This window comes from Coturnix japonica, chromosome 31 (genome assembly GCF_054131305.1).
Source record: "Coturnix japonica strain WE chromosome 31, WE-NBRP24, whole genome shotgun sequence".
In the NCBI taxonomy this organism is placed as follows: Eukaryota; Metazoa; Chordata; class Aves; order Galliformes; family Phasianidae; genus Coturnix; species Coturnix japonica.
In genome coordinates, this window is record NC_140693.1 from 2,205,267 (window position 1) to 2,230,779 (window position 25,513).

Sequence of the window (25,513 nt, forward strand, 5' to 3'; positions counted from 1 at the left end):
GTAGGGAACCTGCTTTGGCAGGGGGCTGGACTCAGTGGTCTCTGGAGGTCCCTTCCAACCCCTACAATTCTGTGATTCTGTGAATATCATGGAGTTGTTTGGATGAGGAAAGACGACCCCTTTGAATGACCTTTTGTCAGGGCATGTCCTGGGATTCCTAGGATCCTCAAAATGCAGCACTGCTTCTGTCACTGAAAAATGGGGCCCTATGTGGGACGGAGGGAGGGTCCATGAGTCCCTGGCCCACCTGACTGAGTATTTCCATGGTCTTAGCAAAGACATACTTACAACTTGAGAATGACAGTTAGCTGTGTTCATGGTGGCATGGCCACTTTTAATGGCCTTGAACTGTCTGAACATAACTGAAGAGGCTCAGGCTGATGCAAATCAGCTATTGAATGATAGTGTTGAAAAACTGGAAAGACAGGTGGCAGTTTTGATGGGGAAAAAACCTAATTCAATCATTCTCCTATGGAAGATCAGGAACATCTCTCTGGAAGACCATGGGGACCCTGTACAAGGGAATCTGTATAAAATGGACTCTGTAAATGAAGGCACTAAAAGGTCAGATTTTGAGGTTCCATTTGGACTAGATCTATTTGAGATCTGACTGATTGTAACCCTAAAATGAAAAAAAAAAAAAAAAAAATGCAGGATAGGCTGGTGGGAGTGCCCTGACCAGTATCCAACCCCCCAAACCCTGCTGCCCATAATACAGCAGCTGAACTGATGGATATAGTACAGTGGTTTAGACAGAAACCAAGAGAGCATGCCAGCATAGCTGCTCTGGTTATGGGACATGGAGGCAGAAAGCGCTGTGGTGAACGGACTGGAAATTTCAAAACTGACATCCATTACTACTCACCCTGCCCTCAGGCAAAGACTGTATGCTCTGTCCAACATAATGAGGATAGCCATTTGATCAGTGAATGATTTTTGGCTGTGTGTCATATAACATGGCCAAATAAGAATGACATACCATTAAATATCAGCCTGTGGTCCTCTATGGAGGACTAACAAAATTATATTAGAGAATTAGGCATGAAAGAGGCAATCTATGAAGATGATTTTGAGAGCCCAGTCAATAAATTTTTCATCAGGAACGAGGGATCTCATCCTACAGCCATCACCTTTACATCAGTATGGGTCTATGTTATCCATACTGAACCCCCCAGTGGCCCTCAGATGCTGTAATACAACAGGCTGCCCAATTGATGGGGAGACAAGAGTGCCTATGGCCAGATGCAGGCTCTGAATGGTGGTGGAAAGGTCAGAGAACCATCTGCTGCCATGACTTAGGCGTCCAGCCCCTAAGGTAATCCAGTCTGGACCCATTAGGGTCTTGAGACAACCAATGTTTAAAGACCAGATTAGAGCAGGAGTTCAGTTTAAAAAGATCGATGGACAGCATAATCAGGAAAAAATATCTGTTAAACAGGCCCAAGCACTGAGTATTTATAGTCCAACCTTTTCAGCCAAACTAGGTATGAATGTAACTCAAGAAGGGTCTGGATGGGGGCTCTGGCAGAGCCAGAGTTCTTTGTGAACCCCTATGAGGTTTTGGTCACAGGTTTGGCATGGAGCAGAATAAAGATACATCACAGTTGAAAAGCATTTATTGGCTACCTATTCTACACTACAGGTGGTAGAACCAGTAACTCAGATTTCAGAGGTTATCATTAAACAACAAGGCCAGTCCAGGGGTGGGTAAAAGATCTAACACACATCTCTATGATGGGGGTGGCCCAATCACAAGCAGTGGTGCGCTCAGTTGTTCTGCTTGCCTGCTCCTCACGGAGTTTGGAGAAATCTATGCCTGTTGCGTGTTCGAGTGCATGCGCAATGCCATGTGGAGGGCTTATTGCAATAAAGATTGGCGAATTTGCTGCGTAGACCGGTCAGAACTCAGATCTGCGTTGTGCTTCCTCCGGCACCAAACACCCAACGGTGGCAGTTCCGCGTATTGGCCAGCAGGTGGCAGCAGAGACCACGGAAAGAACGTCTGCGGGACAGACCCTGGGGATCCGTTCTCTTTTGATTATAGGGGAAGAACACAAAGATGGAAGAGGAGGGAAGGGGGAAAAAAAAAAGAAAAAAAGAAAAAAGCAAACCACAGCAAACAAATAAAAACTTCTCCAAACGTAGCAAACGTGAATGTCTGTCAATAAATAAATGAGTAATTGAATTGATTTCTGTTTCCACTCTCCCCCGCCCCCCTCAACTTCCGAGATGAAGAAACACCTGGTATCAATTGGACAGATGCACACAGTGAAGCCAGGGATGGTCTGAAACGCAAAGCAGCTGAGCAGCTTTTAGAAGAAAACAGAGTAGTAACAACTTCTGTACCTACATTCACCACTCTGAGATCCTGTCTGGGTCACCCAAGGCTTGTAAATAACCACTGGGTCGGTTCTGAAGTCGAGTGATTTGTTGTCAGTTCTCTCATGGTTCTCCGGTCAGTTCTCCGGTGCCAGGATCTGCCACAGGGCATTCTGACCACGGGCATCATGTTTCTACGCTGCCGCCTGCATTTAACAGGCAATGGGACTGCCCAGCATGTGCAAGGCAGCACCTCGGTCACACCACCAGAATGTTTAAGGCTGTTGGGATTGTTGTTAGCGTCCCATTAACGCTGAGGCTAGAGATACCCTTAGGATTGACATTACTATTAGCATTACTTTGATGGTGCCCTATCTGGGTCATTTCCAGGGGATGTCAGGAGTAAGGCACAGTGTCAGGAGAAAAAGAACAGACTCTGTTACTTTATAAAAGTGATAATAGAGAGAGTTCATTGGAAAAAATACAACTCTTAAATAATGCAAAGCATGCTTCTGATTGGATGCAGGCATCATCTGGGCTCTGATTAATATTACTTTTAAGGTAAAGATTATTGTTACCTTAATGATTGTTTTTTGGATTATGATCAGGTTAAAGGTTCCTTTTGCTACAAACTTCTAGCATCATTTTTGTTGTTACATTTGGAGTTAGAGACGATTTTAGAATCAGGGTAAGGGTTAGGATTAGAGTTACATTGCGGGTTATTGCTGTTATCTTTACAGCTCCTGTGAGGGTTGGGGTCTGGGTCAGGTGTTTAAAAAATGAAATGAGAAAAGAATAAAAAAAATATATTGAAAGCTTCAGATTTCCTTAATCTTTGTGGGAATCATATAATGTGCAACTCAGATCTACCTCTTTGTGCAGTGAGTGCCTGTAAATTTGCTAGAGCCTAATATAATATGGCCTTGTGCTTTCCGCTAACTCACCTTCATTTCATTTTCATTACATTTGCTTGGTAGTCAGATTTTGGTGTGTGGATATTTTAAAACAATCTAACTGACATTGGCAAAAAATTAAAAATAAATTAAAAAATGCACGACAGCATCGTATCAATTTTTATAGATAAGATACAGAAGAGCTGTTTCCCTTAGTTTTCTGTGCCTCTTTACTTTCTTACCCCCTCCCCTTGTGTGAGAAACTCTCAAAGTCAAAGATTTCTAGTTAGGCAAAGATGGCAGCGATAGCAGCAGTGCTTATTCATTATTGCAATACTGCGCGCACATCCCCTGTTGGCAAGGGAGAAACTGCACACCAGTCAGTGAAATCAATTCTGTTCTATGCCCTAAACCCAATACAGGTGATGCTCTCATGGCTCTCATTGGTTGAGCATCTCAGGCTCACAGACTCCTCCAGACTGTTGCTAGGATTCATTTCCATATAAGGTCAATTACCAACCTCTTGTTTTTAGGTCTGCCTTGTACTTTTCTGCGGACAGAGAAGGGCAATGTTTCCAAAAGTCAGTACATTCATTCTGTCCTGTGCTGGGCTCTACCCACCCTGTGTATTTATCTTGTGCTTGTCTCAGTTCTCCCCATGTCAGAATGCCCCCAGTCTGAACTTAACTCTGTTCAGCAACTTTCTTGGTGGAAAAACTACTTATACAGCTGTTTTACAAGAGGGTTATACATTCAGTTAGGGCCTACACTATGTACTGAAAATACTGGAAACTTCCACTGCAAAAACACAATCTACCTCTCCCATCTGTGCAGCCTTGCAGACCCAGAGCACGCCAGGTTATTTCTGCTTTCATAGCATTTGCATGCTGTAGGGTGAGCACAAGGTTCTGCTGCTTGATTCTTCTGCAAAAGCTGCCTACCGGCAAATGGTTGCAGGGATGGAGGATGTGACAGAAAGCATTTGTCTCCACAAGAGCAGAGTTACATTCAGTGCAGAGTGTGAGAGTCAGGTTGGTGTGGAAAAGCACTGACACGCTGGGGATGATGCAGTGCTCACATGTCTAACACTCACAGACATTACTGTCAGAAGGATGGTGCTGTGTTGTGCTTCTACCTTTGGCAGCCCCTGGAGAAATGCTGTGGCACACAGAACACCTTTGTATTGCACTGACTGCTGCCATGCAGCATGGATTTAACACACCAAATCCAGAGGAGCATGACTGCATCTAACTGCCCTGAGAAAAACTACTGTAGCTGAAGAGATGAGGAGGCAGCTGCTCATCTGCAGAACAAGCAGCACTGCCAGACACTGGGCCAGGTGGGCACCTCCTGCTGCAGCGTGATGATGACAGGGCTGGAGATGATCTGCAAAGCCAGCTTAAAAGTGGGAGACATGAGTCAACATGGCAGGAGGACAGAGGTGTTAGGGAGCAGCCAAGGCATCAAAGAGTATCAAAAGGCTTTGAAAGGTATCACAAAGTGACAGCCAGGAAGACTGGGATTATCATGAGCAGCAACCTGGATGCTAGAGATTATTTGCTCCCATACAAAATGGTAGAGATCTTGCTGCAGACATCCCAAAGCCAGGCAAAATGGGAACCCAGAGCTCTGCCTGCATGAACCCCACAGCCAGAGTGTTGCAAGCTGAGCTGCCTTGCTGTTTGTTGCATTCATCGCAATCACTGTGAATGAATACTCAGAATGCAGTCAAGGCGATAATTGAGCATGAGTGACTTTATTCAATAAAAGACAGGAGGGCTTGAGAGGTCAGGGGTGAAGATGGGACCCCTCTTGTCAAGATGAGAGTGGCTCAGAGCTGGTGCTGCTGCCTGGTGCCTGGGACTGGCAGCCTGACTCTAAGTCCCCATCTAAGATGCTCAGCTTCATCTCACTGATGCTGACCTGCTCCTGCATGGTGGTGCTGCTGCTGGGGCACTCGGGCTGTGCTTGGGATGGGCAGCACTGCAAAGGCGCTGGGTCACAATCCAGGCAGGTGACTGCTGTGTCTGGCAGGCTCAGGTCAGCATCTTCAGCAGAGCCAGGAGATATGAGAGCATGAACGTGGATGAGCCCCTTGTGTCCATCACTGTTACCATGTGGAAGGCTGTCATCCGAATTGCAGCGATTCGTGCTTAAGAAGAACTCTCCATTGATGGAAACACACTGCACATCACTACTTGGTTTGGATCTTTGGGGTTGACAAGGGCTCGAATCACCTAGGAAGGCATAGAAACACAAGGGTTAGTGTCAAACGTTTGCAAGTTGAATCATGAAAGGTTGTTGATACTTGGTAATAGAGTGGCGGCAGGAAGAAGCAAATAGGCTTCAAGCAACAGAGCCACTGTCTTGAAAGTGATCCTCGTGCAGGTCCAGCTCGTGTGTTGTTTCACTGTAATCTGCTTCTTTGGGTCTACCTAGTGGGCAGCAACACTCGAGCTGTTACTGATATCATTGAAAAGAACTGGAGACAATTGTTCTATTCCTAAGAGCTTCAAGGTGCCTAGAAGCACAAATAGAAACCAGCAGTATTTCATCACTTCACCAAAAGGAAGGTCAAACACCTGAGCTGTGAAGAGCAGTTACAGAACCTATGCATAAGATCACACCAGACATACTTTGTTCTAACAACAGTTATGGCACATAGTCCATTTCCTTCAATATTCCCAAAATGAAATGATGTGGAGCATTACAGGGAAAGAAACACTGCACACAGACACTATGACCCTGATTATACTCAAGCAGCAGACTTAAAACAAGTCAGAGTTTTAGATTCCAGGATATTTCAGGACCTATCATGTGTGAAATTCAGTTACACAACAGTGCCTAGGTGCCTGCGTTTCAAGCAACTTTCAGATCACAGCCATGTAAAATAAAAACAAATTCAGTGCAGAAATAGCAATCCTGTACCTTAATACTCATGAGATTATCCATTTTTTATAGCACTCTGACTAAGTTCTAAAACTTGCTCATCCCAGTTCACTTCAACAATTTCCACCAATTCAAGCAATGCAGTACTGAGATCCTGTGTATGTCAGGCAGATAGAATTGAACAGTGCAGGAATAATCTCTGACAGCTTTAAGAGCTCCGTTCTGCTTACAAACTCTCAGTCCAAAACTATTCACAGTTTTAAGGCAATGAACACCTGAAGCAGTTGGATCATCTGCCATTTGCCGCATTCTGCTTCTTGGCATCATGATTAGCACAAAGGGTTTTCTGCTGTCCTGCAGAGATGGACAAAGTCCTGCTTACAAATGGACCAAGTTTCAGTGTACAGCAGAGTTTGTACCAGACTAAAAAGCCACGTCATTCAATTCATGTGCTCAGGTTGTTATGCACTCAGAAAGGAAACAGAACTGACTGTTGAATTCTGAAGTCAATCTGTGGGGTCCTACATTACCTCCTGATTCTGGAAGAGGAAATTCTAATAGCAAATGCAGAACTTTGACCTTTGTAGACATGAGGAGAGCTGGCATTTAGGAACATTCGTTTCAGGGAAATCAAATGATGTGTCTATATTTTTACTACAGATAGTATAGGGAGCAGCCAGTTGAAGAACCAGATACAAAAAAATCCAGCCCATTGGCAAGAAAATACTTCTCCTTAAATTCTGTATGCTATCATGGTACAGAATTAGGCTACAGTGCCACATAGGCCAACCAAGTGTAGAACCAAATCCACAAAATACTGGTAGACAAAGCAGCAAAAACAGGGACAATATTCAGCAGACAGGCCTTTCTACCCACAGCTCAGCATGTTCTGCCATCCGAAAAGCAAGGCCTCTTGTCAAGCTCAGCTATTTCCCTTCTCAGTGTATTCTAGCACAACTGATACCCACTGGTATCCTCCTGTAGAGTGCCATCATATTGTCATCATCCAAAGGGAAAACCCACACAGCAGAGCATACAGCAGTACACCCATGCTCCAAATATCTGCCTGAAAAACAAAAAGACAAGCTTACAAACCTGAAGCACCTCAAATGGCTTCCTGACAGACTGGATTGTCTGTCCTTGCCAAAGCCCACATATAGCCCATGAAAAGCTGGCTCTTTCCCTCAGGAAAAAAAAACCTTATCGTCCCAGAGAAAGCATATAACCCTCATTCAATTGCCCTTCCACTCAGCTTAGAGCACTACTAAAACCAGCACCTTCACCTTAGCTCATCACACTGCTGCAGTTCCTTTTACAAGGATCTCACTGGCAAAAATGAAATCAAAGCAGTCACAAGGGATTTAGCACAGTTACGTGTTACTGGCTACGAGAGCTGTCAGCACAGTCACCTGTCAGGCTTTGCTGCTGTTCTCTTTATGTAGAGGCACAACAAGGTTCAGACACCTCACAGTGCAATTCTCACTTTGACTGTAAAGAAAAAGGAGGCTTGAAAAGCAGTGTGTGGAAAACAAAGAAATAAGAATTAGAACAACAGTGGGGCCATGGCACTTGTAGGAATTGCTCCGCCTTTAACAGCAGAGCGATTCAAGAAGGATGAGGGCATCCCAAACCAGACCAGTTTGGACAGATTAACAACTGCAAGTAGTGGGTTCCAAAATTCCAGACATGAAATCAAAGCTGGAAAAACTCTTCACATTTTCATCTCTCAATTTTTAGTACATTGTGCATTACAACGGAAACAATTCTTCACATACAACTTGGAAGCTAAAGACAAGTCTGACAAAACAGACTGCACAGAAATGATGGATAATTAACAGAGCAAATTGCTCTTTCAAACACTTAGTAATAGAAAGAGATCTCTGAAGTTGCTGTTCTGTAGAGCCCCAAAGCAGTCGCTTGAGGCAGTTCAGGATTAGCCTGAGACAAACCAGCCAGCTGTGTGAACTGAGACCAATTGCACTTCTTCTATTTTACTTTCATTCTATGTGACCTCACTAAGCAAATATTGTCTAAGACCATGAGTATCACATAAATGTGCAGATCTCAAGCTGCTCACTTATCTAGTACCCTTGGCATGATGCTTTATTTTCCTCAGCTATTCATCTAGATTGTGCCTGTTGATTGTGCAACAACAGCCTGTTGGTCTCGATTACCTGTAAGAGGCTTTAAATTTGGCCAGGAAAAATCATTTGAGGATAAGTAATTATCTGGGACTCAGTAAGGCAGTCTTCCCATGCTTTCATAACAGCCGAGATACACACACACACAAACTCATGGAACCCCACTGCTTTGCACAATCCTGTGCACACTCACGTGTGTCATGCACTGATTTCCCAGCCAGTCCTCATGGGGTCTATTACTTAGGACAGGAGTGCAGGGGAGCAGCCAGAAGCTGTTTGCATTCCCTGCTGTCTGCTGGGCAGCTTTGCTGGAGATGCTTGGGTTGCTTTGTTTTTCCTTGGGAGGTGGGAAGGAGCTTTGGGTTGGAGGCACATCCCGTGCCAGAGCATCCCAATGGCACGTGTGGGGCACTGATCTGCAGCAGATGAAGGGGAGGAGGTCCCAGCACAGCCCTGCACCATGCTCTGCCACACTGGGCAGCTTGTTCCTGGCTCAGCAGCGCCATCAGACAAGGAGCAGGGAAGGAAATCAAGGATGGGGGGTACCATCAAACGCAGTTAGTGCATGCCTGTGCAAGACAAACAGACCCAGAGCTTGCGGGTTGTTCCTGCTTTTGTAGCATTTGTGTGCTGTAGCTGAGCAAAAGGTTCTGCTGCTTGAATCTTCTTCTGCAAGAGCCACCTACCGGTAAATGTCTGCGGGGATGGAGGATGTGACAGAAAGCATTTGTCTCCATGACAGCGTAGTTACACTTAGTCTAGAGAGTGAGAGAGGCAGGCAGCACTGCCTGATGTTGGTCAGGGCGAGCTCGTCCTGCCGCATCACGATGATGGCAGGGCTGGAGATGATCTGCAGGGACAGCTCACAGGTGAGAGCCAGGAATGGACACGGCGGGAGGACAGAGGTGTTAGGGAGCAGCCACGGCAACAAAGAGCATCAAAAGTCCCTGAAAAGCATCACAGAGCTACAGCCGGGAAGCTTGGGGTTTTCATGAGCAGCATCCAGGATGCTAGAGACTATTTGCTGCCATACACAACGGCAGCAGAGCTCTCGCTGCAGGCATCCCAAAGTCAGGCAAAATGGGAACACACCCAGAGCTCGGCCGCACAAACCCCACAGCCAGAGTGTTGTAAGCTGAGCTGCCTTGATGTTTCTTGCACTCATCCCAATCTCTGCGAATGAAAACTCGGAATTCAGTCAAGGCGTTGATTGAGCACGAGTGTGCCTTTATTCAATAGGAGAAAGGAGGGGGTGTGAGGTCTGGAGGAAAGATGGGACTCATCCTCTCTTGTAATCATGAGAGCTGCTCAGAGCCTGTGCTGTTGCCCGGAGCCTGGGACTCGTGTCCTGATTCTGTGCCCCCCTGCGAGATGCTCAGCTTCTCCTCGGTGATGCTGACCTGAGCCTGCATGGTGGTGCTGCTGTCGGGGCACTCGGGCTGTGCTTGGGCTGGGCTGCACTGCAGAGACATTGAGTCCAGGCTGGTGCCTGAGGTGTCTGGTGGGCTCAGGTCAGCAGCTTCAGTAGGGATGGGATGAATGAAGGCTTCAACCTGGAATTTATCTCCAATCTACTTTTAATACCTTCATTCGATCAAAATCTACTGTCAATACCTTCAAAGGAAAATGATGCTTTGGGAAACAGAACTTGCAGGCTGAGAGATAAAGCCAAGGTCTTTAGATAAAAATGAGAAAAGATTTTGCTTGTCATTTCGTAACTGTGATGAAATTCGTAATTTTTGTTTGAGCTACATTTTGATAGAATAATGTGGTCGTAATGTGCTTGACTACAAGCATGATTTCCACGTAAAGCTGACTCTTAGCAGGAACTCTGTTTCCTTTAGAAGCAGTGAACCCTGGTAGCGAACAGCTTTTCTTACTTCTAAAGACCCTGTCAACCCAGCACAGGACATGCAGTTTGCTAGCATTAAAGAACAAGTTTGTATTTTCCTTGTAAGCAATGTCAGAAGAGAAAGACAACACACATTTCAGAACCATTTTGGCCCCAGTAAAAGTGATGCCACGGAAGAGCTCCATCAAAACTTATGCAAAAACATAAGTTCAAGTGGGCAAGGCCTTATGAAAATCTTCCACACAACTCAATGGAGATTGGGGTGGGTGGGTTTATGAATAAGAATCCTTAAGAATTTTCTTCTAAGAGACTTAAGAACTGTCAATATATATATATAAAGAATATAAACACTAATTCTGTTACTACAAATAAATATATCCAAAGGGTTAGGAGACCAACCCGATCATATCACAAGCTCTTTGATGACTGTAAACGCAGTCATCAATACGCAGAAAAAGATTTAAATAGATTAATATGAATGAGTACAAATGTACAGAAAGAACAACTAGGAATAAAGGTGGAGAAATGAAGGCACAAAGTGAGACGAGTCTGGCAAAAATATCACACAGAAAAGGATGCAATTCTTTCAATTTATTAGTAGCAAAAAGCTGCATAATAAGTCCTAGTTTGCTCCTCATCAGAGAAGCAAATCCTATTGATAAGGTTGTGAGGAGAGATTTTGCATCAGTTTTCATAAAAAGGTCAACTGTGATGAATTAAGGTTGTTAAGAACTAACAAAGAAGTAAAAAAAAAAAAAAAGGCCTAGAATACAAAAGTAATAGGGTAGAGAAGATACATAGCTTAGATCTCTCCGAATGAGCTGAATCTGCTATATTCCTACTGCATTTCTAAGGGACTGACTCAATCAATCTCAAAGCTGTTAACGATTATGTTTTTAGAACTTAGGAAAGCCTGGTGATGAACCAGATAACTGATACAATGTACAGACTTCTTTTGAAGAGAGGAAAAAAAAAAGGGGGGGAGATGATGAAAAATGATAGACCTGTCAGCTTAACTCCAGGTCCTCAGAAGAAAGAAACAGTTTAGAACAACTTAGAAGAGATAGGTATCATTCAACACACCTTTGTCAGGAACAAATTACTATTAATGATTCTAATTTACCCCTGTGAGAAGGTGTCAGAGCAACACAGAGTGGACGAGATGCCAAGAGAGTTTCCAAAACTTTACTAAATTCTCAGGCCAGATAAGCAGCATGGTTTAGATGAGCTATAGAAGGATGAACATCTGTAGGTTGCTCCAAAAATAATGCCTCCTATTTATTTCCACGGACATCACAGTAGATACAAAGAGCACAATAACACTGCTTGATAGAGTAAATTCTCAGCTACTAAACACTATTTCTCAACTCAGATGCTAGCATTAGCTATGCATTTTCACCAGCAGTGAACAAGAGCCTGCAGGTCGCACTTAAAAAATCTGCATGGCCATCTGGAACACAGCTTGTCTTTCACATCACTGTCACCAGTGCTGAAATGTACCATTCACTGCCTCACTGTACTCACATCCACTGATTGGTCACTGTACATGTCCAGCAAACGTCAATGGATGCCATTTTTTCTGCACAGAGAAATTCAGTTCCATTCCTTTGCTTCATGTGCACTTCCATGACAGACGCTATTTTGCCTCTGCTGCCACTTATCACACAGCAACAAAACAGAAGGGGATCCTGGTGGGAAGGTTCAAACTCTACTGCCATACCACCAACATCTGCCTCTGACATCCTCAACCAACATAATAAAATAGGAGGCTTTACTTTCAGAGCAGCTCTTATAAAAATTGCTTAGAAAAAGTACTCTGAAAGTAGCTCTCAGTCTCGCTGTCAAAATGCATAGCTGTTCTAAATGATCTTCTGCAGGACCTGGTCACAGAATTGGTACAATCCAATATTTTTATTAAAGATTTAGATGAAATAGAAAGTATGTTAATTTGATTTGTGGATGAAACCAATGTAAGACAAGTTTGCATTGGAATTCAAAATCATTTTGACAAACTGGAAAAGCAGCCTGAAGTAAACAACTGCAATTCAATAGGGTCAACTACAAGCTACTACAGTCAGGCAGGAATAATCAATGCTACAGACACATGAACGAGGAGCAATGACAAGGTAGCATTTCTACTGGAAAACGACAACATTCTGCACTGCTGAAGACTGCAAGCTGCATGTGAGCCAGCCACTCATGTACCAAAGTGCAGATACAATTCTGGCTGGGTATTAAAAAAAACCTGTACGCAGGCAGGACACACAAATTAATCTGTTCTCTCTGCACTGTTAATCTCTCTGTTAGAATTCTGTTTCCAGACTCAGGAAGCAATTCACAGGGAGACTTGGCACAACTGAAAAAGGTCCAGAGGACATCACTGAAAAGCAAATAAGCTTCTTCCTATGGCTAGTCTAGGTAAGACAAAGAATATATATGGCAAGGACTTCCTATGGCAAGATAGGACTTAAGACAGACAGACAGTTCTAAACATGAGAGTTGTATGAGCTGGAACAGATTACTTACAGAGTCTGGTAATCCCAATATTAGAGATCTCTACAGAAAACTTAGACTAACCTATCAGAAATGATGCAGCTAAGTTGAAGAAAAAAGATGGCTGGTGGAGGTCACCGCCAGCCATTAGCTTCATTAATTTTATGCAACCACAACTAATATGTAGGAACAATAATTCCAACATTAACTGGCAGAGAAAAGGCAAAGGAGTAACAGGACATTTAGAGGACACTTCTGCTAGAACAGCACAGGACAACTTTGATTGGGAATGAGATGTGTTGGTAAGATACCCAAGACTGGAAAATCAATCGCTATTGGACACAGCAGTATTTAAAACCAAATCACTGTAAGGTCAGAAAACAAAAAGATGAGAAAGTATAATCCTGTATCAATATGCACCAATGGAATCAGGCAGTATAAAATGAAAGCTTGAATAAAACTTGCCTATGGTACTGTTAAACCTAGGAGGATTACAGGTCACTCCTTGCAACCTCACTCCTCCTCACAGAAACTCCAGAGAAGATCAAAATGAACAGAATTAGAATGAGCTTTCATTGATGAGCCGTTAGGAACAAATAGATTACTGAAAGCTGTGTACATTTTATCAGCAGCAACCAGGTTTGGCAGGGCTGTTATCGCTGGGTCTTAGTTTATAGAGGTATAGATGAAGGGGAGAGGCCATCTGGGCAGAGCTGCCAAGTGAATCATAACAGATCAGGAGCACAGGGCTTCCCTTCAGAAGGCTGAGCTGGGAACATCGTATTGGGAATTCTTTCTCTTACCAATTTCATCTGATCTCTTCTCTCTAAATCCCTTTTCTATTCCAGGCTTTGTTTCTCTGGGGCCACTTATAACACTCCTTTGTTGTGACTGAAGGAAGGAAACAAAGGAAGCAGGAAAGCATTTTGCTGTATTAAAAGCACAAAGATGGAATGTTTTGTTGACTGAATGTGCACTCTGCATTCTTAACTGTTCTGATCCAAAGCACAGTAAAGTCTTCAGTTGCCTTGGGTCACATTCACAGTACAAGTCAATATTTCATCAGTCTGGTATGGATTACAGAGGACTGAATTATCTCAGCATAAATTCTGGATTGCATTTTATATAGTCCATGGACCTGATATCTCCTTTCACTTTCCTACCTGCATTTTAGCAAAGGCTGCAGGTAGGTGTCATTCAGTAGGGTTTCAATAGACACGTTTCCAGGTCTCATACTGATAGGAAGGTTAGACTCTACAATACAAAGAACAGATTACAGCCATAAACTATGCCTTCTCTTCCACCCTCATCTCCACTCCCCAGTATGATACCTTATTTAACTTATAATTGCAGTACGATTTTTCTTTTGGGGTTGGGATTCTTATCAACTCCACCATTAAGCAAGTGGAATAAACTATATCAGGGCAAACTACAGGCAGGTAAAAATAACGTCTGCAATCTCTTTTCTAGAAATGAATTAGCTCTGGTGCTATAAAATCTCTAACAAGTTGGATTAAAAGACAGACTCCTCTTACATCTTTATTCCCAACAGAAATAGCACTGCTACTGCTGGGAGATTTATTCATGTCACAACCAAAGCACTTCACATTCCCAAGAAGACCAAGTCCTTTGGCTTATACCTCTTGTGACATCCTCAATACATTACCCTTTCCATCCACAGACCAGGGTATATTAGAGATTAATACAGCTCAGCAACTCAAAACACACAGATTGTCAGTCTCAGTAATCAGCCTGAAGAATTTAGAGGACAGTTGTTATTTACTGAAAGTGATAAGAGACCCAGCAGAACACTTAACTCTAAATAAACAATGTGGAAACTTCACTACCCAGAAAGTCCTAAGTGGCAAATACACAGCTCAGATGTTCCTGAATATGGTTTGATTGCATCCATGCTGTGAGGCAGCAAAAGCAAAGGGAGGGAAAGCTTAAGTCAGAAGGCAGGGGGCCCTTCTCACATGGATCTGCTCTCGGTGTTTAGCACTGGTTTGTTAGTTCATTAAGAGTATGTTAGAAATCAGTCTCTCCATGCTTCTCACCAGCTCCATCGTGCAACAGTGTGGCATTTATTACAATGCACTACTCAGTAATGGGGCCTTCTGGCATGTGAGCAGCAAGGGGTCATACAGAGCCTGAAGGGAGCTGGCAGGGGCTTTGTGCAGCACAGAAGTAACTGCAGAGACAGTTCTTTGCTTCTCTCATAAGTTTCCCTGTAGAGAAGTGTCCCATTAGAACAGTAAGAAGACGGCAACCAAACCCCATCTCCTTAGAAACATGCAATGATTTACCTATTCTACCCTACCACAATGAAGTGCTTTAGCACTTTACCTATCTTAAGCTTGTATTGGTTTCTGCTCACCCTAACGCTGGAAATAAACCCATTCTCCAACAAGCTGTTGCTGCTCACACAAGGACTTGTGATGGAGCTCTAAAAATAGCCAAGTGGCACAACAGAGAGAGCTCCTGCATTCACGCCAACACCAGGATCCAGAGCCCAGGGAGCTGAAAGGGCTGATAATAGCCTCCATCGCTGGGCACTAAGTGGTTAGGCTTTGCCAGCTGCTGAATTCCTGCCAGCCATATGTCTGATATCCTATAATAACCAGCCAGATGTTGGGCTAAGGTAAAGCCTGACAGAGTTCAGAAGGAAAACGGTGTGCCTGCCTCTCATGATCAGCCCTTGCTGATCTTTGAACTCGGCTGTTATCTTGAAGGAAAGCCTCTTCTGAACTTCGGCATGAATCTAATTAATGAGTTAATTCCCTGCTAATCTATTCTCCTCTTTGTGTCCGTTTCATGATTAATTTAGTTCCAGTGAATTTCCTTTACTAACTGCAGAGTAGAAACACACTTCCTACCCTATTAATCTCCACTTCTGACCCATCAGTAGGGGACTAAACAAGGGTAAATGGCTCCATGCTTTTATTTTCTGAGCCAAGTGATTTCTAGCAACGTAAGGTGGAAGGAAGTAGGGAAATTCTGCAGGCACATCATGCCACTACTGTAAGAAAAGGTGGAATAAAGGCTGTCGATTAATTGAAAATTCTGCCCAGTTACATCAACCACACATCTAACAGAGAGGAAAGAACAGCAAGGCTACACACTGCATAGGAATGTCATTCGGATGTAAAGGATCAGATAAATAGCCAAGCCCAAACACCAAGAAGATAAAATCTGTTGAGGGAAACATAGCAGGGATCTGGGTTTTGTTATTCCTGAAGTTCCAAGGCTCCCTCATATATTTCCAAAGATATTTTACTGGTGTGGAAGAGAAGATCTTAACTGGAGAATGCACAGACTTCTCTGTCTACCTCTGCCTCCAGCACTCTTGGGAAATAGAAGGAAATTTGGCCTGTTTACCTGTCTGCTGAGGTAACAGTTACTCTTTCAGCATCTAAGTCTTAGAATGAAGTCCTCTTTGCTGAAAAACGAACATAATCTGCTGTTTAAACTAATAAAAGAACAACAAACCAAAATCAACCTGCATTACTGTTAGCAGCGTACAGACATGACAGAAAGCAGCAGTAAGGCTGACATTTTCTTAGTTAAGCTAAACGACTAATAACTACCTGGAATAACACGGGGAGTGAGCACAAGGCTGCAGCTTTATACCTCTGGATCCCATTCAGGGCCAGGCTGTTTATTTCCTTTAATGCTTTACATCTGTTAGCATTAAACCACACTATCAGCTCTGATGGATTTACATGTATCTTGCTGTTGCATGCATCTCTTGAGAGGCTGAGGGATGGGAAAGGTTACCTTCCCGCAATTGCGTTCCTACCCCCATAGCTCTCATGCAGCCTTCAGGGAAGCATTAAAAAAAGAAAAAGAAAAGTAAAGAGAAGCAAAACCCAAAGAGCTTCCTTCTCCCATGAATTAAACAAAATGTTCTGAGGCTGTATAACATCCATAGGAGAAGAAACGCTGCCGGTGATCAGCATCGCAAACCTTCCTTCTGATGGCACAACGTGTCAAGGACATTTTTAATGAGGGATCAAGGACACTGCTTCTTGAGAGTCATCTTGTTTAAGCTGTGCTAACTGTGGCTTTCTTAGCATGTGTCACGGTTTGAACTAAAAATCCACCTGCGCCCGTGACAGGGGGCCGTGGGCCCCGGAGGGGCCCTAGGCCGAAAGGAAAAAGTTAATTAGGAAAAGAAAACAGCGGCAACGATCTAAGGAGGCACACTTATTTACTAAATACTATATCGAAATACAGGATAACACAATATAATAAAATATAATTGAAAATTGAGCTAACGAATCAAGCAAAATAGGAGAGAGAATGAGTCCCGTAACCGAGAGGCCTACTGTAAATCTAGGCGAATGGCTGAAGGCTCCCACACACTGCCCTGAACGCCAGAACTCGAAAGACGTCAGTCTGTTCTGCGACAGAGTTAATATAGAGTCCAGGTCCCGTGACCTATCGTGTTGTTCCCTGGGAGATGTAGTCTTCTTCTGTAAGTTGCAGATTCAGTAAAATTATTCATGCTTTATATGATGTTATGATGTGGAATACTGATAGCAAAAAATACAAAATTATTAAACCATGACATTCCACCCCTTATTCTACATCATTACATTATGTTTATACATACATACACACTCATATGTATAATTGTGAATAATCAGCAACCTTATTTTTCTCAACAATTTATATTTATTCCATACAAATCCCTAAGTTGAGAACAAAACTCTATAACCTAACCTACTATTTATTAATTTTGAGAAAATGGCAAAACTGCCAGAAAAAGGAAAACATGTCAGCGGTAGAGGGGAAAGGCAGTGCTAGTAGGGCGTCCCCCACATCAAGGTGCACTCATCCTTTCCCAGCCACCACAGCAGATTTCCTTTTGACTTATACTTCTTTCCATGTGTGCTCTACACATGCATGGCCAGTGCAGGATATAGAGTCCAGATGGAAAACTTGCTTACAGAATGCCTAATTAAGGTATATAGAGAAAAAGTGTTTCCTTAACATTAATCCACTCTATCTTAAGTCCTATACCTAATTGAACTATTCTGTACCTAATTGAAATATTTTCTGAGACTCTACCTATATATTTACAGGAAAATCATTGGCTGCACTCCCCCAACATCAAATTCCCTTGTGGTACACATTGAACATTCCCATTTTTGTCCATCACCCACCATGTGCACCCAGGTCCCTGGGCAAAGACAGTACCCCGGAGAGGTTTGCCCTTTCCAGATGCTGGAAGGACCCAAACTGTTTTTCCCAACACACTCTTTATGTGTACTACAGGAACCTTATCTCCCTCCACGGTACGTAGGGAGCTGGATTGGTTAGGACCATTACGATTACTAGATCCTCGAGTGTTGACCAACCAGGTGGCTTCTGCTAAATGGTTCTCCCAGTTTTTATACGTTCCACCACCCATTGCTTTCAACATAGTTTTCAACAACCCATTGAATCGTTCAATCTTACCAGAAGCTGGTGCATGATAGGGAATATGGTAAATCCACTCAATGCCATGATTTTTAGCCCAAGTGGTTACAAGGGAATTTTTAAAATGGGTCCCATTATCTGATTCAATTCTTTCTGGAGTGCCATGCCGCCACAGGATTTGCTTTTCCAACCCTAATATGGTGTTTCGGGCGGTAGCATGGGGTACTGCGTATGTTTCGAGCCACCCAGTGGTTGCCTCCACCATGGTGAGTACATACCGCTTACCATTGCGAGATCGTGGCAAGGTGATATAATCAACCTGCCATGCCTCTCCATATTTATACTTTTGCCATCGCCCTTCCCCCCAAAGAGGTTTCATCCTCTTGGCTTGTTTAATTATGGCGCATGTTTCACAATCATGAATAACTTGAGCAATAGCGTCCATAGTTAAGTCCACCCCTCGGTCTCTGGCCCACTTATATGTTGCATCCCTTCCTTGATGACCTGAAGTCTCATGGGCCCACCGAGCTAGGAATAATTCACCCTTGTTCTGCCAGTCCAAGTCTATTTGAGCCACCTCAATTTTGGCAGCTCGATCAACCTGATGGTTATTTTTATGTTCTTCTGTAGCCTTACTTTTAGGCACATGAGCATCTACATGGCGCACCTTTACAACAATGTTCCTTATTCGGGCAGCAATGTCTTTCCACAGTTCAGCAGCCCAAACAGGTTTACCCTTTCGTTGCCAATTATCATCCTCCCACTGTTGCAACCACCCCCATAAGGCATTTGCCACCATCCATGAATCAGTATAAAGATGAAGCATTGGCCACCTCTCCCGTTCAGCCACATCTAAAGCCAGCTGAACAGCCTTTACCTCTGCAAATTGACTTGATTCTCCTTTACCTTCAGTGGCCTCTGCAACTTGTCGTGTGGGGCTCCATACAGCAGCTTTCCATCTGCGATGCTTCCCTACAATACGACATGATCCGTCTGTGAATAGGGCAAATTTCTTTTCGTTTTCTGGTAGCTCATTGTATGGTGGTGCCTCTTTAGCACGTGATACCTCTTCTGTAGGTGGTATTTCAATTTTTTTACTCTCAGGCCAGTCCATGATCACTTCTAGAATTCCAGGACGGCTGAGTTTTCCCATTCGAGCTCGTTGAGTAATTAATGAAATCCACTTACTCCAAGTGGCATCAGTAGCATGATGGGTGGAGGGAACCTGTCCTTTAAACATCCAGTTTATTACTGGCAAGCGAGGTGCTAGAAGAAGCTGAACCTCTGTCCCAACTACTTCAGAAGCAGCCCGAACCCCCTCATACACGGCTAAGATCTCCTTCTCAGTCGGAGTGTAGCGCTCCTCAGACCCTTTATATGCTCGACTCCAAAATCCTAGGGGTCGGCCTCGGGTCTCTCCTGAGGCTCTTTGCCACAAACTCCAGGTGGGACCTTTCTCTCCAGCAGCAGTGTAGAGGATGTTCTTCACATCCTGTCCCGTCCGTACTGGCCCCAAGGCCACGGCACGGGCTATTTCTTGTTTTATCTGCTCAAAAGCCTGCTGCTGCTCAGGACCCCATGAGAAATTATTCTTCTTCCGTGTTACCTGATAGAGGGGGCTCACTATGTGGCTGTAGTTTGGGACATGCATTCTCCAAAAGCCCACTACTCCCAGAAAAGATTGGGTCTCTGTTTTATTTGTGGGCGGAGACATAGCAGTGATTTTGTCAATCACATCTGCTGGGATGTGACGACGTCCATCTTGCCATTTTATGCCTAAGAACTGGATTTCCTGGGCAGGCCCCTTCACCTTGCTGCGCTTAATGGCAAAACCAGCTTGCAAAAGAATTTGGATTATCTGTTTCCCTTTCTTGGAAACCTCTGCTGCTGTATGGCCCCACACCACAATGTCATCAATATACTGCAAGTGCTCAGGAGCATTACCCTGTTCCAAAACAGCTTGGATCAATCCATGGCAAATTGTTGGGCTGTGCTTCCACCCCTGAGGTAAACGGTTCCAGGTATACTGAATACCTCTCCAGGTAAAAGCAAACTGTGGCCTACATTTTGCAGCCAATGGGATGGAAAAGAAGGCATTAGCAATATCAATGGTGGCATACCACCTAGCTTCTTTTGACTCCAGTTCATACTGGAGTTCTAGCATGTCTGGTACAGCAGCACTTAATGGAGGTGTGACTTCATTCAGGCCACGGTAATCTACCGTCAGCCTCCATTCCCCACTGGTTTTACGCACTGGCCATATGGGGCTGTTAAAAGGCGAGTGCGTTTTGCTAATCACTCCCTGATTTTCTAATTGGCGAATTAGCTTTTGAATGGGGAGCAATGAGTCCCTATTGGTGCGGTACTGCCGTCTGTGAACCACTTTGGTGGCAATTGGTACCTCTTGGTCTTTTACCTGGAGCAACCCCACAGCAGAAGGATCATCTGACAGACCAGGTAAAGTTGACAGCTGCTTAACACCATTTGTGTTTACAGCAGCTATCCCAAAGGCCCATCGATACCCCTTGGGATCCTTGAAATATCCCATCCTAAGGTAATCGATTCCCAGTATACATGGAGCCTCTGGACCAGTCACAATAGGGTGCCTTCGCCAGTTTTTACCAGTGAGGCTTATTTCGGCCTCCAACATAGTCAATTCTTGGGAACCCCCAGTCACTCCATGGATATATATTGGTTGTGTCCCTTGGTGACTTGAGGGCATTAGGGTGCATTGTGCACCAGTGTCCACCAAGGCTTTATATTTCTGTGGTTGAGATGTGCCAGGCCACTTAATCCACACAGTCCAGTATACTCTGTTGTCCCTTTCCCCCCCCTGGCTGGGGGCAGGGCCCCTCTATTGTTTACCTCGTTGACTTGCAGCAACTGGAACTCTCCCCTTCTTGGAAGAGTTCACCTTGGTAGTTGTTTCACCTTGTAATTCTTTCACTCGTGCCTGAAGTGCAGAAGTGGATGAATTACACCACTTCTTCATGTCCTCCCCATGACTACAGAGGAAAAGCAACAAGGCAAGACGTGTAGTCTCATTGTTGATTCGAGGTGACTTATCATCGTCATTTGCTTGAATACGAGGACGTCTCTTTTTAATGGTTGAGATTTTCGATGATACAGGTCGAGAGGAACTCATGTTGTTTAGCTTCCTCAATAGGCGATTGTGGAAATCCTGGTTTCCATCATCTTGTACCACCGTGGATTCATCTACATCAGGCACATTAGCCAATTTGTCAATAATATCATTTTGTGTTCCCTCCACTTCGTTTAACCTTTCCACAATTTTGACAATGGCTGAAGTATACAGATTAACTTCTGTGGCGCTTATAAATAATTCAAGTTCCTGAAGTCTGCCAATTAGTTCATTCACAAAGGGTTTCCTGTCCCCTTTGCCATATACTAATGCAAGTGCACTGGCATGCTTTTCTGGAGCTGCTTTTGTAAAGTCACGCCACATTTGTCGTGGAACGCGGACTGCTTCGGGATCATGTAATTGGTCTGGATCATTACGATTGAACTCGCGGCTGTATAGCATTTCCACCAGAGCATTTTCTCTCAAAAACTGGATACCTTTCTCAATATCAGTCCATTTCTTTCTCTCAGGCTCCAAGTCCCTTTTAAAGGGGAATCTATCTCTTACTGCTATCAACATCCGCTTCCAGAGGGTGTAGGACCGATTTTGGCATGTGCCAATACCTCTGTCCACACGTGGGTCCCTGGAAATGCTACCCAGTTGGCGAGCTTCACTGCCATCGAGCCATGCACTGTTGGCACCATTGTCCCAGCAGCGAAGTAACCAAGTGACCATATTTTCTTTTGGCTGACGTGTGTAATCCTTTCTTAGATCTCGAATTTCACTCAGTTTAAAAGATCGATCAATAATGGTCGTAATACTTTGCTCACCTTTTGCTCTATCAAGAGTCCCAGGTGTTGATGGTGGCAACTGTGTTGATGAGGCTGCCCCATCTACGAGTTTGGACTTGAGAAATTCTCGTAAAGAAAAAGGAGCTTTTGGCTCCTCTTCTGACTCTGACCCTGACCCTGATGCTTGTGTTATTTCCTCCAGGTAACCCTCCTTCTTTTTCCTCTCTCCTAACTTTCTCTGCTCCTCTAACTTCTTCTGCTCCTCTATCATCTTCTGCTCCTCTATCATCTTCTTATACCCCTCTAACATCCTCTGCTCCTCCAACTTCTTCTGGTCTTCTGACTCCCCCTGCTCCCCTGAGTCTCCTGAGTCCTGCTCTCCTAACTCCCTCCGCTCTTCTAACTCCTTCTGCATTTTCTCTAACTGAGTTGAAACTTGTTTTGTCTTTCGCCCTCTTACAGGGGCAACCAACATTGTATCTGGTGTCCCAGATGGTTGGTCCAATTGGACTACCTGTGCCCCCGGTGGCTGGTCAGATTGGACTACATATGCCCCCAATGGCTGGCCAAATTGGACTACATGTGCCCCTGGTAGTTGGTTAAATACATTCAACTCACCCTGGAGGGCACATAGCTGGTCTCGGAGAGTGTTCCGCTCAAACTGGACAGCACCAAGCTCAGTCTGGAGGCTGTTGTAGTTGGACTGGAGAGTGTTGTACCCGAGCCGGAGGACGTTATGCTCAGCCTGGAGGGCAGTGTGCTCAGTCTGAAGAGTGTTGAGCTTGGTCTGGAGGGCATTGTGCTCGGTCTGAAGAGCGTTATGCTCGGACTGGAGGGCATTATGCTCGGACTGAAGAGTGTTGTGCTCGGTCCGGAGGGCATTGTGCTCAGTCTGAAGAGCGTTATGCTCGGACAGGAGGGCATTATGCACAGACTGAAGAGTGTTGTGCTCGGACTGGAGGGTGTCGCAGTTGGATTGGAAGGCATCATGCTTGGCCTGGAGGGTGCCGCACTCAGACTGGACGGCGTCATACTTGGACTGGAGAGTGTTGTGCTCGGTCTGGAGGGCATTGTGCTCGGTCCGGAGGGCATCGCGCTCAGTCTGGAGAGTGTTGTACTCGGACCGGAGGGCGCTGTGCTCGGACTGGAGAGTGTCGTGCTCGGACCGGAGGGCGCTGTGCTCGGACTGGAGAGTGTCGTGCTCGGACCGGAGGGCATCGCGCTCAGTCTGGAGAGTGTCATGCTCGGACTGGAGGGCGCCGTGCTCGGACTGGAGAGTGTCGTGCTCGGACTGGAGGGCGCCGTGCTCGGACTGGAGAGTGTTGTGCTCGGACCGGAGGGCGCTGTGCTCGGACTGGAGAGTGTTGAGTTGGGATTGCAGGGAGCTTTTCTCATCCCAAAGTTTTTCTGCGTCAGCTCTAAGATTCTCTTTCTCGTACCAGATTGAGTCTCGTTGGTACAGGAGATCTTTTCTCTCAGCTTCAAAAACTTTTTCTCTCTCTACCTTCTCATCCCAAAGTTTTTCTGCGTCAGCTCTAAGACTCTCTTTCTCGTACCAGATTGAGTCTCGTTGGTACAGGAGATCTTTTCTCTCAGCTTCAAAAGCTTTTTCTCTCTCTACCTTCTCAGTCCAAAGTTTTTCTGCCTCAGCTCTAAGACTCTCCTTCTCGGCCCTGAGACTCTCTCTCTCAACTTCAAAAACTTCCCTCTCAGGAATGGTATTGACTAAGGCCCGATAAGCATTAGCTAGGCCCAAAATCATTTGTGCCTCCTGAGATCTGCCTGAGCCACAACATTCCTGCCTCAAATATGCAATCAAACTCTCAGGATTCTTCAAGTGTTCAGGAGTGAAGCTCCATGACACTGAAGATGTCTGTCCTTTGAGAATCTCTTCAATTCCCTGCCACTCAGTATTCTCTGGTTCTAGGGAAGACTTCCTCCGGATGTTATAAATCCAGATACTGAGTGAGATTATTACAATAATCAACAGTAAGATCAGGGAGATTAAGAGTGTGGCCCACTGATCATTCAAAAACTGCATAAAGGATTCATAGAAAGAAAGAGGAGCACGCTTAAAAATCACCATTTCTGTATAATTAGTTGCATTAGTTGCTCCCTCTGGAGCTGTATACAGATACGAAGTGAGCATTGCTAACCATGCTTTCAATCCATTATACAATTGTATAGCTCCATAAGAAAAAGTGGCTAGCTTAAACATGGCCCAATATGTTCGGAGCGTCTCAAAAAAGGAACCAATGGCACACAGTCCCTGGTAAAACAAATTTAGTAGAGAAAACATTTTTTTTTTTTTTTTTCCTCTAATAGAGAGAAAAAAGTAAAAGAAAACAAAGCTCAGCAGTGTTTATAAAATATACCGGAGTATTGGCAGTCCGCCTGGACTTTCAAGGTCAAGCTCGCAGGTGCAGAATCGCAAACACGAGATAGCTCCTTAACAGGGAAAAAAACTCGTAGCTCTGTTAAAAGCTAAAAGAGCAACAGAAGAAAACACAGAAAAAACAGCAACTCAATTTGCCCGCATTCTCCACCAAAATCTGTCACGGTTTGAACTAAAAATCCACCTGCGCCGGTGACAGGGGGCCGTGGGCCCCGGAGGGGCCCTAGGCCGAAAGGAAAAAGTTAATTAGGAAAAGAAAACAGCGGCAACGATCTAAGGAGGCACACTTATTTACTAAATACTATATCGAAATACAGGATAACACAATATAATAAAATATAATTGAAAATTGAGCTAACGAATCAAGCAAAATAGGAGAGAGAATGAGTCCCGTAACCGAGAGGCCTACTGTAAATCTAGGCGAACGGCTGAAGGCTCCCACACACTCCCCTGAACGCCAGAACTCGAAAGACGTCAGTCTGTTCTGCGACAGAGTTAATATAGAGTCCAGGTCCCGTGACCCATCGTGTTGTTCCCTGGGAGATGTAGTCTTCTTCTGTAAGTTGCAGATTCAGTAAAATTATTCATGCTTTATATGATGTTATGATGTGGAATACTGATAGCAAAAAATACAAAATTATTAAACCATGACAGCATGCAAACCCAGCACCTCACAAGAGAGGCAGGAAAGCACCACAAGGCAAAGAAGTATCCTGCTTGCAAGGCTGTTCCTGTCATACCTGCAGGGGAAATAATCTCAGATGTTGCAGAGAGCATCTTTCTATTGATCCTTCCCCAACAGCCGTTAACTTAGAGCCACTCAGTAAGGAGATGGAAATGCCAGAAATGAGGAAAAATACACCAAAATAAGCAGAGACCTGTAGTGAGCCTATCCATTATCCACTTTCTGATAAACCCCAGTCCATATGACAGAAACTACACTTCTGAGAAGCCTAAGGAATCAGTGGATGCTGCATTACAGAAGAGTCTTTCAGATATCTGACACTGCTGGGAATAAACTCCTGATGGACCACGACCAAAAGAAGGACATGAGCTAGCAAAGAGAACAAAGATCAGAAGTTATGCAGGGATGCTGAGTACACTGCTCCCAGTTTCTCTCTATCTCCAGGTGCTGGGTCATGCATGACTAGATTTCCCAAGCAGTACCTGGTGTATGGCCAGCAGCAGCAGTATTAGAGGCTTGGCTTTCAGGCCTTGCTCTCCAGGGACTTCC

The 25,513-nt window shown here is 44.5% G+C and overlaps 1 protein-coding gene across 2 annotated transcripts in view; it reads right to left on the reverse strand.

Moving 5' to 3' along the window:
* LOC146755614 (cytosolic carboxypeptidase 4-like) overlaps positions 1–25,513 on the reverse strand; it is a 196,795-nt gene that overhangs the window by 85,148 nt on the left and 86,134 nt on the right. The window contains exon 6 of one of the 2 annotated variants that reach the window (XM_085525309.1): positions 4,953–5,449. The exons of the other annotated variant lie outside the window; for it this stretch is intronic. Coding sequence (XP_085381435.1) covers positions 5,446–5,449 — 4 coding nt within the window. The 3' untranslated portion in view covers positions 4,953–5,445. Of the gene's footprint in view, positions 1–4,952; positions 5,450–25,513 lie in introns of those variants that run through there. 2 annotated transcript variants of the gene reach the window in all.